At 60.7% G+C, this 17,146-nt stretch overlaps 2 protein-coding genes across 4 annotated transcripts; one reads left to right on the top strand and one right to left on the bottom strand.

Annotated features, from left to right (window-relative positions):
* The first annotated feature begins 244 nt into the window (after window positions 1-244).
* On the top strand, window positions 245-10,605 carry Lingo3 (leucine rich repeat and Ig domain containing 3). 3 transcript variants are annotated; one of them, XM_060371137.1, is made up of 2 exons: window positions 245-362; window positions 7,296-10,605. In XM_060371137.1, the coding sequence occupies exon 2, from the start codon at window positions 7,343-7,345 to the stop codon at window positions 9,110-9,112; it is 1,770 nt and encodes a 589-aa protein (XP_060227120.1). In that variant the 5' UTR covers window positions 245-362; window positions 7,296-7,342; the 3' UTR covers window positions 9,113-10,605. The 3 variants fall into 3 exon arrangements, with proteins under 3 accessions (XP_060227120.1, XP_060227121.1, XP_021504588.1); XM_060371138.1 differs by lacking the exon at window positions 245-362 and adding an exon at window positions 2,668-2,978; XM_021648913.2 differs by lacking the exon at window positions 245-362 and adding an exon at window positions 2,668-3,042.
* A 3,617-nt stretch (window positions 10,606-14,222) lies between these two features.
* Window positions 14,223-16,935, bottom strand: Oaz1 (ornithine decarboxylase antizyme 1). The gene is given in 6 exon segments (XM_021648912.2): window positions 14,223-14,630; window positions 14,699-14,784; window positions 14,862-15,034; window positions 15,113-15,199; window positions 15,201-15,258; window positions 16,698-16,935. Coding segments are annotated over 6 exon segments (684 nt in total). The 5' UTR covers window positions 16,844-16,935; the 3' UTR covers window positions 14,223-14,496.
* Between the last annotated feature and the right edge of the window lie 211 nt (window positions 16,936-17,146).

Genomic DNA, 17,146 nt, shown 5'->3' with positions numbered 1-17,146 from the left:
TGGTGGTTTCCAGAAGGTTCCAAAGGGACAGGCTGGCGTGTCCGGGGAGCCCTCCAGCCTTCCTTGGTGCTCGGCGTGGGGGGGGCCGGGAGGCCGGGGAGGCGCCAGGCACGCGGCATGCCGGGGGGCCGCGTCCCCGTCTGCCCCCGAGCCGCTCCAACACGTGTCGCGCGCGCCCCTGGCAGCTCGCGCGCGCCCCGGCCATGCGCACGGGGATGCGAGGCGGGGACGCGCACGGCGGAGCCCGGGAGGCGGCGGCGGCGGCGGCGGCGGCGGCGGCGGCGGCGGCGGCGGTGGCGGCGGCCGCGGCTCGTGGCGGCTCCGAGCGGTCCCCGCGCCCTGTCCGAGGAGGAGCCGCCCGGGTGAGTGACAGCGCTGCAGTCCAGGGACCCCCGCCGGGACCCCCACGCGCCTTCCTCTCCAGCCCCCCTGCGCCCCCCGGAAAACTTCGGGGTCCTCCTCGCCCCCGGAGATGCGGAGCCTAGAGGATCCGAGGGGCGCATCTCGGGACGCAGCCTGGGGGACGCGAGACGTGGATGCGCACTGCGGCAGGGGGACACCCGGCTTGGAGCTGCGGCTCTGCGCGCTGAGATCCCCCGCCAGCCAGCGCAGGGCGACGCGCGCCAGGCGGGTGGGGGGGTCTGCGCGCGGGACTCTGGCATATTCGGGATCCCGGTCCTGAGCGGAGGGACCGGGGTGCCGGGCAGGGGCCCCCGCTGGGCCGGCCTGTGAGCCGGGAACGGCCACCGTGGTGGGGGCGGCCGCCCACCCCGTCCCGGAGGCCTGCTGTCTCCCCTGGGGACTGGGCCTGGCCGGGGAGGCCGCTGGGCCCCATTCAACAAGTTGGGAGGCGCACGAGCTCCGGCTGGACAGGTCCCACCCCGCTTTGAGACCAAGGGCTCCGGCGCCACAGCCCCCGAAGCACAGGTGTCCCTCCTCCCGGGGGAATGGCTCAGGACTTGGGGGTCTGATGCATTTCAGAAGCGGCATTGATGCCAGGCGGCTTCTTGATGTGTGTGTGGGGGGGCAGAGCCGGGGCCAGGTCTGAGACCCTGTGGGCCTGAGTCGCATGATTGGGGGGGGGATTGGATGCCTGCCATTTGGTGGCGGGGAAGGGCTGTTGCGGCTTGGAACCTGGTGGGAACTTTTAGTAAGAACAGAACTGTCAGGCTGAGGGTAACCCCGGGGGACTCCCTGGAGGAGGCACACCAAGGCTGTAAGAAGGTGAAGGACAAGAGGCAGAGGGGCTCGGCTGGAAACAGCAGCCCTGAGCTCCTGGGGGCTTAAACAGCGCAGCCCTGGCTTGGATGGTGACAGGTGGCCCCGTGGATGTCTCCTGCGCACAGACACCCGGATGAAGTAGGGTAGGAGGAAGCAGGCACCCAGGATGGGGTGGGATCCCCTTGAGTTTCCTAATTGCGCTTCTCTCCCTGGTTCCTTTCTACAATTGACACCTTCCTCACCCCACCCCCACCTCCGGACCAGGGGCGACAAACCCCAGTTCCATCCCAGCCCTGAGACTGCACCAGAGCGGCTGGGAAGTTCGAACATTCAACTCCCACCGGCTCCTGCTTGGCGGGCCTCAGTGTTTCCATCTGTAGAGTGGGGGTGGCCACAGCCACCCACCCCCGGAGGCAGCCAGGCCTGGGATGGCGCCTGGCAGGGGAGGAGCGCGCGCTCCCGAGGCTTTTGTGCCTCTGCCCACAAGGCTGTCACTTCGGGCCCTCCTGACTCAGTACCGACTCACCAGGTAGGGAGCCTTTCAGGAGAACTTTCCCCGGCAACCTGGTTGGGGATGGGCAGCCCCCGTGAGCCACCCACACCTTCCCGTGTCAGTCCCGAGGCTTGAGAACGCGCTGAGGGGCTGGTGTGAGGCTCACATTCCAGGGCTCATGGGTGAGCGTGCTGGGTCCTCGGGCCCTCATCTCCCTCTCCTGTGAACGCCACCATGGTCTCGGGGCTAGCGGACAACCAGACGAGGCACAGGCTGGGGCTTAGGTGTTCGCCGATCTGGAACCTTCTTGTCCTTCGCTGCTGTGGTGGGCAGCCCACCACTCCCCTCAGGCCCAGGCTACTAAGGAAACTGGGTCAGGAACCCCCCTGCTCCCCAAAACGGTGGAAAGGGACCCGTGGCAGATGGGAGGCTAATTAGGGCCTTAACGAACTGCCATAGATTAAAAGCCCCAGGAGGGCTGAGATCTAGGACAAAAGAATGTACCAGCCGTGGGGCTGGGGGCTGGGAGTGTCCCCAAGAGTGTAGCTCAGAGTGGGGGTGCTGTGTGAGGGGGTGCCGGGCCGGTACTCACCCAGGCTTACCCCTGCCCTCTTACTGTGGCGGGGGACCCAGGGCTGAGGGACAGAGGCCACTGAAGCCCGTCTCCCAGCACTCGGGCTCATCCTCCCCCAGGACCGGACCTCAGACTCTTGTCCTAAGGGGGGACAAGGGAACAGGATCCCACAGCCATGCTCTGTCTCCCTTAGCTGAAGGCTTTGTCAGATTCCTCCCAGAATCCCTAGCCAGAATGTTGGGGGCTGGGAGGAGAGGCCCCTGTTTTCCAGACTGCTCCGTGGGGATAGATCTTGGGGGTCTCGATCAGGCCCCCACAATGTGATTCCGGCAGATGTCAGACCCCAGGGCGGCGAGCAAAACCATTTTCCCCTCCACAGGAAACGGTGCCTGGCTGCCGGAAGCCACACACCCGTCCCTCCACCGAGCCACGGTGGCCCTGGGTGTGAGTCCACCCAGCTGCTGGAAGAAGCCAGGCAGTGGGGCGGCCCAGGGAGCACCCCAGCAGCCTCGTGCTGCGGCTCATGGCCCCCTCTTCTCTCCACGGAGCCATCGTCACAGAATCACTGAGGTTTCTGCCCGTCATCCACCTGCCTCCCTCCTTCCCACAACTCCAAGGTGACCTGGGCCCCAGAGGACCCAGGACAGTCCTCAGCTCTGGCTCATCAGAAGTGTCCTGTCTACACAGGAGGTGACAGTCCCCAGGCCCCACCATGGCCCCATTTCCATAGACTGAGAACAGCATCGGGCATACAGTAGGTGGCTACTAAATGCTTGTTGAATGAATGAGTGTCAGAGACCTAACCTGGGTGGAAATGTCTAGAAGCAAGCGGTCAGTGGACAAGCCTCTAGGCTGAGTTTTCCTTCATGTCCCAGCCCAGGGGTCCTGATTGGCCCTGGCCCTGGGTGTCTGGAATGTGTGCGTACATGGAGGTCACAGGACAACTGGTGGGAGCTGGCTCTCCCTTCCAGGCTTGGCGGCACATCTCTTGCTCTGGACTCCTCCCTGGCTCCCTACTGTCCCAGGCACCGAGTGGGAATGCCCAATGCCCTCGGCCCACCCGGCACCGGGACAGGGATGGGCTGACCTGCCCAGCCCTGCGGCCCCCGACCCACTCTCTCCTGGGAGATTTTCCAAACCTCCATTTGATTTATCCGTTTGCATTTTTCATGTCTGTTCATCCACAGTGAGCGACAGGTCGAAGTGGGCCACCTTGTGTGGGGCTCCGTGGTAGCGAATGTCCAGAAGGGGACAGTCAGCCGCATGTGTGGGTTCCCAGGGCTGGAGGGGGGGAAGGGGTGATGGCTCATGGCTCATCAGGTCTCTTTTGGGGCGATGGAGGTCTGAGTTAGAGGTGTTCGTTACATGTGAATGCACTTAGAGGCCCTGGGGTCCAGTCGTGCAGCCTAGCTCGGGGTGACAGGAGCAAAGGACTGGGAGGACAGTGGCCAGTGAGCCCAGGCTTCAGGCCTTGCCAAGGCCGCTGCGCTGCGGCGGGTTCTCATGCATATTCATGAGTCGTGTCCTTGAAGACTTAGGCTGGGCTCTTCCGTCCGTGGGGGGCCATACCAGGCGTGCCAGACCCTGGAAGCCCAGCAAGAGCCATCTCAGTGGTGGCTGCACGAGCCGGCCCAGGCAGCCTGCCGTCAGGGGTTTTACCATGGAGGTGGGGGAGGAGCCAGAAGGTTCTAGATTCTGGCCCACGGTCTAGATTCAGGCAACGGTCTGCTCCTATGGTCAGGTGCAAGGCCTCAGAGAGGCCCTTGGGGCAAAACTGCCTTTTTGTTATACTTTTTTATTCTTATTTTTGTGGTGTCAGGAATGCAGCCCTGGGTTTCTTGCGCGCTAGACCAGTGCTCCACCCTGGCCACGCCCCCAGCCCCTCACTGGGGGATTCTAGGCAGAGGCTCCACCCTGACCAAGGTCCAGCTTTCTTTTCCTGTTTTTCTTTTTCTTTTCTTTTCTCTTCTCTCTCTCTCTCTCTAACTTATTTGTGTTTTGGGTGTATGGATTTACTTTTTTTGTTTGTGGATTTTTTCGAGACAGGGTTTCTCTGTGTAATCCTGGTTGTCCTGGACTCACTTTGTAGACCAGGCTGGCCTTTAAGCGTAGATCTGCCCGCCTCAGCCCCCAAGTGCTGGGGTTAAAGGCGTAGCCCCATGCCCGGCTACTTCCCTCCTCCTAGACTGATGTCTTTATATGTACAGTATGTCCCCTGCATGACTCACTGTGCAGCACATGTGTGCGGTGTCCCAGGAAACCAGAGGGTGCTGGATCCAGGAAATAGTTACAGGGGTCATGAGCTGCCTTGCGGGTGCTGGGGCCCGAACCTTGCAGAGCTTCCTGAGCTCCCCAGCCCTTTTGACTTTGAGAGAAGGTCTCACCAGGTTGCAGGATGTCGTCCTGGAACTAACAGCCCTTCCTCAGCTTCCGGGAAGGTGGGACAGCAGGTGTGTGCCACTGCTCCCTTAGGTTTGGGGTGTCCTTTTGGTTTTGTTTGACAGCATGCCAGCACTGGGTGGGGTGTCTTTGGGGGCCGAGCAAAAACAAAACAAAACAAAACCCTTTTTCTGGCCTGTCAGACACAGGATGGAGCTGGGGCAGCTCAAAGTCTCCAGATGTGAGCCTGGGACTCGAGGGGCCAATCTGGCAGACACCAGAGATGTCCCCATCCCTAGAGCTGGACTGAGGGGAGCCCGGGGAGACACACACAGGACACACAAGCAAGGAGTGTTCAGCCAGTCCTACTTCCTCATGTGTGCCAGCACCTGGGAGGCTGAGGCAGGAGGATTGCTGCCGGTTTGAGGCCCGCCTGGGCTATGGTATCTCAAAGTCAACAGCAAGAATGAAAAGGCCACAGAGTATTAGAGTCCTCAGACTTCGAGAGACACTCTGCTTGGGGCCAGGACCTAGAGAGATGGCTTTATGGGAATTTCCTCCCCAAGGCCACAGGGCAAGAGAGGGGACAGAGAAACCAGCCTCTCCACAGCACCTGGGTGCACCCCATCCCCCATCCCCAGGGTCCCGGACACCCTCTCCCTGCCTGCCTTCCTCAACACCAGGCACCAGCGACCTGGAGTGCTCTGACCCTACAGTGATCCGAAGGCTCTCAGAGGCTCCCGGGCTCCCGCCCTCACATGTCTGTCAGGCAGGAGAGCGCAAGCAAGGTCCCCGGCACACAGTAAGCAGGGCAGGGTCCCGGCCGGGAGCAGGCCTTTGCTTAGAGGCTACCCAACCCTCCTTACTACCCTTCCTTCTCTAACAGCCTGTGGAGGAGATGGCAGCGCAGGCCTGCCAGGAGAGGTTAGAGTTGAAAAACTAGGTCACCCTTTGAGTGGCCCCTGCTGGGCTGGCTCAAGAGATCTGCTGTCCCTGCCTGCCTGGAGGAGTAATTATAGAGAGAGCGCTCGCCGGGGCCCTGGAGGGCTCCCATGGCCGAGGTCGGAGGGGGTGCAGGGGGAGGCCGGGGTTCAGTGGCTGCGAGCTGGCAGCACCTAACCTGTCTGCGCAGCGCGCTGTCTGCCAGAACTTGAGGTTCTTTTCTGAGCCTAGCTACCCTGGAGGCAGAAACCAGGACTGCGTGTTCACGACCACCCACACAGAAGGCCAGCCTGGGCTACCTGAAGGCCCACCCCCAAAGAAACCACACGTGCAGCAGAGTCTGTGAGGCTTGTAGGGGGCTGTGAAGGAAAGCCGCGATGGCTCGGTTGTGAAGGGCTTGTTGTTCAAGCCTGAAGACCTGAGTTCCAATCCCCACATCCCACAGGAGAAGCTGGCACAAGGGCACACTTCGGTATCTCTGAGCTGAAAAAATAGGAGGACCCCTGGGGCTGGGGCTGAACAGCTTAGCCCGGTCAGCAGACTTTGGGTCCCATGGAGAGACCCAGTCTCAAAATACAAGGTCCAGAATGAATAGACAAGACTGCGCCTAAGTCTTGGATCCACAGGAGTGTGCACACAACACAGACAAAGGGAAGACAGGGTTTAGGCTGGGCTCCACCCTGACCACGGCCCCAGCCCCTCACTGGGGGATTCCAGGCAGGGGCTCTCCTTTGGACCTATGCCTTCCGGTCGGCCTCACAAGCCTGGTGTAGTCAGTCACCAGGGCTGCCCATCTGCTCTGTGGAACACTTGAAGACAGGGATGCCAGCAGAGACAGAGGAGCCGGCAGTCTGGCCCGGGGGGCTTCAGCTGCTGACATGCCATAAATAGCTACCTAGCAGATGGGAAGCCTTGTGGCAAAAGAGGCCACTCAGCCCAGCTGGCTCTCTGCTACCTCGACCCCTGGGTCTGGGCTACAGTCAGGCAGGCGCTGCAGGTGTCTCGGCACCCAGTGGCATCTTAACCTCCCGCCCACTCTGGCCCTCTGCCCCTCCTGTAGCTCCATTAATCTTCCATCCACTCTTAGGGCTTTTTTGCCCTGCCTGTTTCTCCATCCTAGCGCGCCTTTCCCATAGCCACTGAGGGTCACCATAAGTCACCCCTTGGGTATCCACAGAGGGGGAGGTGTCCTCTGTCACAGTCCAGGACTCCAGAGAGCCAAACTCAGAGCGTCCACTACGCCTGGTCCCTCCAAGGCGCTGGGCAGGGACCGTCCCGGCTCTGTTAGGTTCTGAGACACAAGTCTATCACCTCGCTCAGCTTCCGCCTTCAAGTCAGCCTCGCCTACATAAGTGAGTCTGAGGCCAGCCTGGGCTGCAAGGGAGCTTCTCTGAAACCTCATCCACCTGTTCCGGGTGTTTCATGGAGCCCACTGAGTGGTCTTTGAGGACTGAGTCTCTCACTGAACCCAAAGTCCTCAAGGGCTCCGCAGGTGTGTGTCAGAGCCCCGCTCCACTTCAGGGCTGAGTAATACTCCAATGTGGTGGTCTCAGGCTGTCCTGCTGTCCGTCCGTGGGCCCTGGGTTTCCATCACGGCTGTTGTCACTGTGGGCACCTGTGTGAGGTTTCCCGGGGGTGCTGCCGTGGGTGCCGCGGAGACTGATGTCCCTCCGTTTCCTGTCCCAGGGCGTCCCGGACGATGCTGGCGCGGCCCTAGGCCTAGACCCTGCACCATGACCTGCTGGCTGCGTCTGCTGGGCCTGCACCTGCTGCTGCTGCCCATGGCGCCCCCGGCCGCGGGCTGCCCCGCGCGCTGCGAGTGCTCCGCGCCCACGCGCACCGTGGCCTGCGGGCGCCGCCGGCTCACCGCCGTTCCCGAGGGCATCCCGGCCGAGACGCGCCTGCTGGAGCTGAGCCGCAACCGCATCCGCTGCCTGAACCCCGGCGACCTGGCCTCGCTGCCCACCCTGGAGGAGCTGGACCTCAACCACAACGTGATCGCCCACGTGGAGCCGGGGGCCTTCGCCAACCTGCCGCGCCTGCGCGTCCTGCGCCTCCGCGGCAACCAGCTGAAGCTCATCCCGCCGGGCGTCTTCACGCACCTGGACAGCCTCACCCTGCTGGACCTGAGCGAGAACAAGCTGGTCATCCTGCTGGACTTCAGCTTCCAGGACCTGCGCAGCCTGCGGCGGCTGGAGGTGGGCGACAACGACCTGGTCTTCATCTCCCGCCGGGCCTTCGCGGGGCTGCTGGGGCTGGCCGAGCTCACGCTGGAGCGCTGCAACCTCACGTCGCTGTCGCCGGAGTCGCTGGGCCACCTGCGGGGCCTGGGCGCGCTGCGCCTGCGCCACCTGGCCATCGCCGCGCTGGAGGACCAGAACTTCCGGCGGCTGCCGGGCCTCTCGCATCTGGAGATCGACAACTGGCCGCTGCTGGAGGAGGTGGCGCCCGGCAGCCTGCGCGGCCTCAACCTCACGTCGCTGTCCATCACGCACACCAACATCACGGCCGTGCCGGCCGCCGCGCTGCGCCAGCAGGCCCACCTCGCCTGCCTCAACCTGTCGCACAACCCCATCAGCACGCTGCCGCGCGGCTCCTTCCAGGACCTGGTGCGCCTGCGCGAGCTGCACCTGGCGGGGGCGCTGCTGGCCGTGGTGGAGCCCCAGGCCTTCGCGGGGCTGCGGCAGATCCGCCTGCTCAACCTGTCGGACAACCTGCTGTCCACGCTGGAGGAGAACACGTTCCACTCGGTGAACACGCTGGAGACGCTGCGCGTGGACGGCAACCCTCTGGCCTGCGACTGCCGCCTGCTGTGGATCGTGCAGCGGCGCAAGACGCTCAACTTCGACGGCCGCCTGCCCGCCTGCGCCAGCCCCGCCGAGGTGCGCGGCGACGCGCTGCGCCGCCTGCCGGACTCCGTGCTCTTCGAGTACTTCGTGTGCCGCAAGCCCAAGATCCGCGAGCGCCGGCTGCAGCACGTCACGGCGGCCGAGGGCGGCGACGCGCGCTTCCTGTGCCGCGCTGACGGCGAGCCCGCGCCCTCGGTGGCCTGGGTGACGCCGCGCCACCTCACCGTCACGGCCTCCAGCCGCGGCCGCGCCCGCGTGCTGCCCGGGGGCACGCTGGCCATCACGGACGCGCAGCCCCACGACAGCGGCACCTACACGTGCGTGGCCAGCAACGCCGGGGGCAACGACACCTACTTCGCCACCCTGACCGTCCAGCCGGCCCCCAACCGGACCCGGGGCGACGGGCACAACGAGACGCAGGTGGGCGCCCGCTTCCCGCTGGACGTCACCACCATCCTGGTGTCCACCGCCATGGGCTGCATCACCTTCCTGGGCGTGGTCCTCTTCTGCTTCCTGCTGCTCTTCGTGTGGAGCCGCGGCCGCGGGCAGCACAAGAACAACTTCTCCGTGGAGTACTCGTTCCGCAAGGTGGACGGCCCGGTGGCCGCGGCCGGCCAGGGAGGAGCGCGCAAGTTCAACATGAAGATGATCTGAGCCAGCCCCACGGTGGGCGCGGGGCTTGGGGGGGGGGCCTCCGGCCAGTCTCAGCCAATTTCCACCTATGCATATTTTTTTCCCAGAGGGGAAGCATGGCGGCGGCTACAAGTCAGCTCACAGGCAGAACTTCCACATTTGCTTTTTGTGTGTGTGTGTGTAGATATCTGCGGACTGTTTTCGAGCAAATCACTTTTGCAGGTCCTGAAGTGTTTTCTAAGGGTTTCAACCTGTCTTTCCTGCCCTTTGCTGTGGCTGCTGTGCTGGGACCCAAAGTGCTGGGGACACTCAGGGTCCAAAGTTCCTTATGCAGGTGCAGGATGTGGCCCCAAAGTCCTGCGTCCTCCGATTGTCCCACTGGGCAGGCGGGTCTCCCAGAAGACACAGTGTTTTCAGTGGGAGCCTCCTCAGCCCGCGGTAACACATCCCGTGCCATACACAGGGCCCAGGGCTGCAGTAGGGACCCCGGGCAGGCACTGGCCCGGCTCCTGCCCACTGCTACTCGGCCAGCCCAGGGCTACCCCAGGCCTGCGGGAGCCCTGTCCCCATCCCTCCATCCCGCCAGGAACTTCTGGTCCGGCGGGGTCGCCTGCCAGGAGAAGCCATGTCCCCATGTCCCCTAGAGGCCCCTCCACCCTGCCTAGACATGCTGGCCATCTGCTTGCAGGAGGGCTGGCTGCGCTGGGTTCCAGGAACCTGTCAGGCCACCCATGGCCGCTCTGCCTCTCCGCAGGGGCCATCGCCCATGCTGGCAGGGGTGGGCAGGCAGTGGTAGGGGCGGTGAGGGCTCAGACATCAGACAGGGTCAGGTCATGACCCAGCAGCCTGTCCTAAGTTCCTCCCCGCTCCCACCTCTGCCTGATCACAGTGAGCTGCTGACAGGGGGACTTTGGGACTTAACCAGAGACCAGGAAGGCACAGCAGGCCGCTGGACATGCAGTAAGACAGGCTGCAGCTCTGCCCCTGCATGCCCAGCTGTGATTGTGGTCCGCTGCGACCCTCCACGTCTTCCTTTGCAGAGCAGGTCTGAGCTGGCAGCCTTTGCCCTCAGGCCAGGCTCACAGAACCCCTGATTGGGTCCAGACGAAAAGGCAACTTCACGCCAGGCAAGACTCAGCTCAAGCTTGGCTGGGAACATAGGGACCCTTTGGTCCTGCCCTCCCCAAAAAACGGGTCAACAAGACCCGAGTGACTGGGTGGAACAATATTTTCAGACTCTAGCCCTGAGCTGGACAGGACGGACCCCTTTGGTCCTGGAGCACCCTCTTCTTAGCCCCTGTTGCCATGGCAAATCCAGGGCCCTCAAACAACCACCAACGAAATCCAAGTGCCTTTAGAGTCCTTAAAAGACAGGAGGGGTACATTGCGGGCAGGGCTAGGGTTCACAGTGTCGGTACATTACACTAGGGTTCCCCAGTCCCAACAACCTCTATCCTCACCCCGCTGTGTTCGACTGAAATCCAATAAAACAACCTGATTTAATATGAAAGTCAGATATTTAGATATTATTATTCCCATGGCGGGGGTGGGAGACTAGGTAGCCCACTCCCTTCAAGGTCGGGAAGCTCCATGGCGCAGAAGAGAAGCTGGTGGTGGCAGAACCCCACACCAGTCAACACAGCACTGGCTGGGAGGCTGGAGAGTCAGGAGTTCAAGGTCAGCCTCAGCGTGAAGCTGACATGTCTACAGTCAGGGCTGAGGCTGACCTCACATGCAGGAAGCCCTGACCACCTCAGACACCTGCCATCACCAGCAGCCTGTAACGTGTGTCTTATCCAAACAGAGGCTGCGGGAGTTTAGGACTCCGGAGGTGGTCAGTCTCAGAAAGATAAATAAATTGGCTACACTGGAGTATAGGTGAGCCTGGCAGGGTCTGGGAAACGGACACCTTTACTGCGGCACAGTGGGGGGGGACGACTCGGTATTGGACGGAGCACCAGGGGACAGCCTAGGTGGCCCTCCCGAGGAGCTGAGCCTCTGGGAAGTGAAGGTCCTGGGATGCACTGTCTCAGTTGTATTTTTCCCTGAAGAGAAGCCATGGGAACGCTTGGCTCAGAGAGCGCAGCCTGCTTGACTTACTCTTTTACATTTTGTATTTTAGCTGTTATTTTTGAACAGAAACTCATGTAGCCCAGGCTGGTCCCTGAGCGTGCAGTGATGGTGAACTTCAACTCCGATTCTCCTGCCTCCCCACTCCTGCGTGTACGGTGACAGCGTATGCCACCATGTCCACCTCTGTACCGCCCCTACCCCTGCCCTAGGTCACGGTCACTCAGTGTCACCTCCAGACTTCTGTCCCCACGGCATCCCAGGAAGGCCCCTCCCCACCCTGGGCCTGACACCTCCCCTTTGAAGGGGACCTGGGTGGAGGCGCCCGGGCTGCTGCTGAGTTCTTGGGGACTAGGCTGTGTGTAGGGTGGTTCGTGTCTCCGTGTGTCCTCCGGTCTGGATGTCTGTCCCCATCCCAGACCTGTGGTGGGTGCTTGCCAGTGTCCTGGAAGATGGGTGCCATCCCGGCATCACAGGTGAGCAGGAGTCAAGAGGACAAGCCATCCAGGGGATGGGCCCATCTCGGAGGGCCCTCCTCAAAGGGCACCCTGTCTGTGCAGCCCTGCTGCTCACGTGTTTCCCCAAGTGCCCGCAGCAGCAAGAGCAACTCTGGTCAGGCAGGGGGAGCTGCTGAGGTAACAGCTCCCTCCTGCCAGCTCAGCCCACCCTCAGCAGGCAGCCCTCCCTACTCAGGAGCTGCCCTGGGCTGCCGGCACACTCGCTGTTTTAGGCCACAAGCCCAGTATAGGGCACTTTAAAGGTCCAAACAAGAAAACATGTTCCCAACTTGTGGTCCAAGCCTGTTATCCCAGCTATTAGGGGGCCGGAGGCAGGATTTTTTCAAGGTGAGCTTGGATATTGTGAGACCCTGCCTCAAATAAAAATAAAAGCCAGGCGATAGTGGTGGACAGCTTTACCCCAGCACTCAGGAGGCAAAGGACAGGGATCTGTGTCAGTTCCAGGCCAGTCTGGCCTACAGAGCAACTTCAGGACAGCCAGAGCTACATGGAGAAACCAAGTCTCAAAAATAACCAAAATATTTAAAAGGAAAAATAGGTCTGGGAGCCTGCCTCAGAGGTGTAGCCCACCGGTGAGGGGCTGGAGGCACGGTTATTGACAAGTAGTTGCCCAGCACGTGAAACCCTTCCTTAATCCCTAGCACCACAAGACAGAGGGGCTGGAGAGACAACTCAATGGTTAGAAGCATGAACGGCTTTGCAGTATCTGACTTTGGCCCAGCACCATGTTGGTTGGGCTGTAACTCCAGCTCTGGTGGATCCAATGGCCATGGTCTCCTTAGGCAACTCCACACGCGTGGCACAAACATACTTGCACATGCAATTAAAAAAATTAGCTGGGCTCAATGGCACACGCCTGTAATCCCCGCACTCAGAAGGCAGATCTGAGTTCAAGGTCAGCCTGATCTAAAGAGTGTCCAGGACAGCCAGGGCTACACAGAAAAACTCTGCCTGAAAAATATAAGTAAAAATAAGTAGGTGGCGGCGCTCACCTCTACACCCAGCACTTGGAAGGCAGAAGCAGGCACATCTTTGTGGCTGGCCTGGTCTACACTGCCAGTTCCACGGCAGCCAGAGTTCCACAATGAGATTCTCTCAAGAGACAAGGCAAGTGAGGGATGGAAGAAGAGTGACCCAGCCTTGACTTTGCTGCGTGGCGGCCTCTTGGCTGTCTGCTGGGCCTGTGGCCACACCTTTTTGGGAGCACGGCCCTGTGAATGTGCTCTAGGTGATGGTTTCTGAACGGAAAGGGAGTGGTCAGGCCTGCATGGCACTTTTGCTAGTGAGGTACCCTCAGCCTTTGGCTTCTGACAGTCCGGCTATGTAGGGCAGGCTAGCACTGGAACTCAAACCCTGCTGTCCTAGCTCTTCAGTTACTAGAATGAGAACATGGCCTCGTGGCCGTTTCTGAGGGAGGCCTTGGTCAAGGAAAACTGCCCACTGGGAAACATGGAACCTGAATGGCTGTCTCACAAAGCTCAGACTACCAGGTCCTTGACTGGTAACATCCCAGTGCTTGTCGTCCTCCTGACGACCACTCTCTATGACTGGTAGCTCACACACCGCTGTCTTCCCAAGTCTCTGACAGTCAAGACACTGCCTCTTGGTGGTCTTGGTGGTTGTCATGTCAGGGTGCCCAGACAACCACACATTGCTTCTAGGTTAAAACAAAGGCAGCTGGGGTACCGACAGGGGCCTGTCAGCTCAGCACTCAGGAGCAGATCATGATTCTGGGTCATCTTTGGCTACACAGGAAGGTCAAGGCTAGCCTGTGCTATGAAAGGCCTTACCTGAAAAAGAAAAGGATGTGCGCGACTGGCCAGTGCATCAGTCTCCACAAAGGCATGCAGGTGCACAGGAGATCCTGAGTCTTTGAGGCCTGGAACTTAGGACTGCCAGGGCCTAACATCCCCCACAAGTGGCCACATGCATTGTGACCTATGTTTTCCGCTCTATCCACTGGTCCCCAAGGTTGTAGGCTCTTAGTAACCTACAATGACACTAGTGGTAGCTCGGGCCCCTTCTTGGACATGGAGCTTCCTCAGTCCTGTGCACTAGTCTCGCAAATCCCAGCAATACAGGTGGAAAAGGCTTTCACTCCCAAGGCCCTGCACCCTTTCCTGTTCACCCACTGTTCCCTGGCACACTCAGGGCTGCACTGGCCCCCAGATCTGCCAGTCTCATAGGTCCTTGCTGGACCCTCTAATCCCCGGCAAACATTACTGGTAAGTAGGTCCTATACTGCCTACAATCCAGCTCCAACCCCGCAAGGCTCCAGTGCACAATAAACCCATGTGCACTCCTACCCAGCCTGTCCCACACCCCAACCTACAGTGGCCAGCAGATGCGTGAAAGTCCTCCATTTCAGCCACTTTAGCCATTTGCCTGGGGAGCAGTAAGAGGCTACAGCCCTACCACACACTTAAGCAGAGGCTCAGCAGTGACTGAAGGCCAGGGCCATAAAAACCCTAAACACTCAGGGAACCCTGGAGAGCTGGCAAGAGCCCGACCCAGCCCTGGGGGCAGGACACAGACACAGCCAATGAAGGAGATCACTTTATTGGTTTGAGCCAGGGGAGGTGACACTATCTATCTTGCCAGGGAGGCTGCTCTAGCACAGGCCACCTGACCACCTTAAACAGCAGTAAAAAGTAAAATAGAACCTTTATTTAGAGTTAAAGCCAGCACTTGAGTGTGACAAACACAGCATTCAGCTCGAAGAAGCACCCCGCTAATGGAGTGAGCGTTTATTCTGCACAATCACGACATGTGGGCAAACCCGGGAGAGGGCACAGGGACGCTGGGCAGGGCTGGCACCTAGTCCTCCTCGCCCGGGTCCTCTCTCTCCAGCGTGTAGACCATGAAGCAAGCGTCGGGTCTCTTGGGGACGAGGGGATGCCCGGGTCTCACAATCTCAAAGCCAAGAAAGCTGAAGGTTCGGAGTAGGGCGGCTGTGGGGGACACAAGGTCAGACCTGGGGCCAGAGCTTCCCTCTCCAGGACCCCACAGAGACACTTACCTCTGTCCTCGCGGTTCTTGGGGAAGCAGATGAAAACGTGGTCGGCCCGGAGCTGCTCCTCTGCAAACTCCAGGAGAGCTGCGAAACTAAGAGGAGAAGAAGGCCATTAGCCCCCTATGACAAGGCCCCAGATCCCCTTCAGCCCCAAGGGGAAGTGACCCACCTGTCCTTGCTGCCCTCAGGCAGAGGTCCAGCTGGGAGCTCGATGTAGAGGCCACCACTGGTCCACACCGCCCTCCAGGTGACCTGCTTGGCCTCCGTGAGCTTGGACTGGATGCTCAGGACCCTGGTCTTGTCGTTAGACGTTGGCTCCTCTGTCACATTCAGCTGCTCGTCCTGGGGAAGCAGGGCTGTCAGGATGGCCACCTTGCTGTGCCAGTGACAGGCATTCCCAAGGTCCCCCCAGGTACTCACGGAGTACAGGATGCTAGCTGAAAGACTGTGATCCCGCTGACTGTTCCCTCGCCCACCTGGGATCTTCAGGGGTGGGTGAGGGACATCAGGAGCACCACCGAGGCCCCGGACCCAGGTTACTACAGCAATGAAGGGCGACCCTAGAACTGCAGGAAACAGTGCTCAGGGGTCCCCAGGGAACAAGACTGAGCTCAGAGGACCCAGGTTAATGGCCCTCACCTCTGTGGCTCTGCCCCTTCCGTAGCAAGGCAGGGAACTAACAGGGCCTCAGGCTATGTCACCTCAGCACTGTGGTTCATGGCAGGAAGCTGAGCCACCCCACTCCCCATGCTGCCAACTCTGCCTCTCAAACCACACCGCTTGCTCCTTTCCAGACTCAGTCCCAGCCCAACTTAAAAGTCCCACCCTCCTCCCCAGCCTCTACTCAACAGCTACCAGTGACCTCAAACTCCATCTCACCCAACACCTCTATCAATGCTCTCAAGTCAGGCAACCCCACCTGCCCACCCTTTCCCACTGTCACTCAACAGAACCCAGAACAGCCCACATCCAAGTTCCCACTGTCACCCCAAAGCCCACTCTCTACACCTATGCCCTTCCCAAACTAGTCCCCACCTGTACCCTTCAGGTGCGACTCTCCACCCCACCCCCAAGTCACTGCAGACTGAACTGCCCAGTGGACCCAGAGTCCACAACCCAACCTGCCTCTTCCACCTACTCCCATTCCTGGGGTCCAGTTAAGGACTTGCTAACCCCTTACCGCACGCTGCCACCCCAACCACTGACTCCATGCTTTCCCAACTTAGCACCTTGAGTAACCCAAACCCGACCACTTCCAAGGTCCTAATTTTGACCCCGTCCTTCCACAGTACATGCAATCAGCAAACCCAATCTAAGCCCTAAATCTAATCCCAGCCTACCCCCAACCTGGGACCCCTCAACCGACAGAAGCTCCTCTACCAACAACCCAAATCAGATCCTAGACTCCACGTTAAAATAAGTCCTCTACATGAAGCCACGCATATAACTTCGAGTCCCTCCACGACAACACCCCGAATCCGAGTCTTCGGAACTTCCAGATCCGAGAATAGGCCCTCTTCCAGAGAACCCGCGATTCATCAACCCGAGCACCCGCCCGCATTAAACCCAGACCCTACACCACCCTACAACCGAACTGAGTCACATATTCGAGGCGCCAAGCCCAAACTCCAGTTTCCAATATCCTTCCCGAATCCCCCACAAACCTAGGGCTCAACTTCCAACACCCGCTAAATCGGATACCAGGTTTACACGACGTAACACACCCCATCCTCCACGCAAACCATCCCCTGGTCCCCAACCTGCAACTCCCTAATCCCACTAGAATCCCAAATCCGAGTCCGTGACCCGCACCACAGGCCCCGCCCCGCCCCGCCCCCGGCGCGATTGTGGCTGCCACAAAGGGGCGGATCTCGCGCTGCCGGGACTTATCTGGCGCCCGGAGGCCGACCCCGCTCCGGGCCTGCGCGGACTGCGCTCCCCACCGGGGCCTGCGCGGGCGGACGCTGTTCTGGAAGCTTCGCCACGGCGGGGGCAGGGCTCTCACCTCTCGCTGCTGCAGCCGCCGCGGCTGTGCTGACTAAGGAGCGGCATGGTGCGGCTGGCGTGGAGCGTGGCGCTGCGTTTGTCCCCTTCCTTTTCTCTGGCGAAGCAGTGGCTGTTGAGGATCCGCTGCAGGGAGGATTTCACCATCCGGCCGCTGGGGTCCGAAACCAGCAAAACCTCCGCAGCACCCTGCGCGCCGCCGCCGCTGCTCGCCGTTCGCAAAATGGCGCCGGCGCCGCCGCCCGCTTTTATACGCGTCGTCACCGCCGGCCACGCCCCTACACGCAAGCGTGAGGCGACGAAAGAACGGGGCGGAGCCACTGCGGCCGCCTGAAAAGAAAACCCAAATACGTCCCGCCCCCTCCAGCTTTTGATTGGTGAACGTAGGAAAACAGACAGGCGGTTTCCGCTGATGATTTGCTGGCGCTCGGAGATTCCCGCCCTCTAGTG

This window comes from Meriones unguiculatus, chromosome 17, assembly GCF_030254825.1.
Source record: "Meriones unguiculatus strain TT.TT164.6M chromosome 17, Bangor_MerUng_6.1, whole genome shotgun sequence".
Taxonomy (NCBI): Eukaryota; Metazoa; Chordata; class Mammalia; order Rodentia; family Muridae; genus Meriones; species Meriones unguiculatus.
Note: the sequence above shows the minus strand (reverse complement) of the source record. Positions and strands in the feature narration are given on the sequence as shown.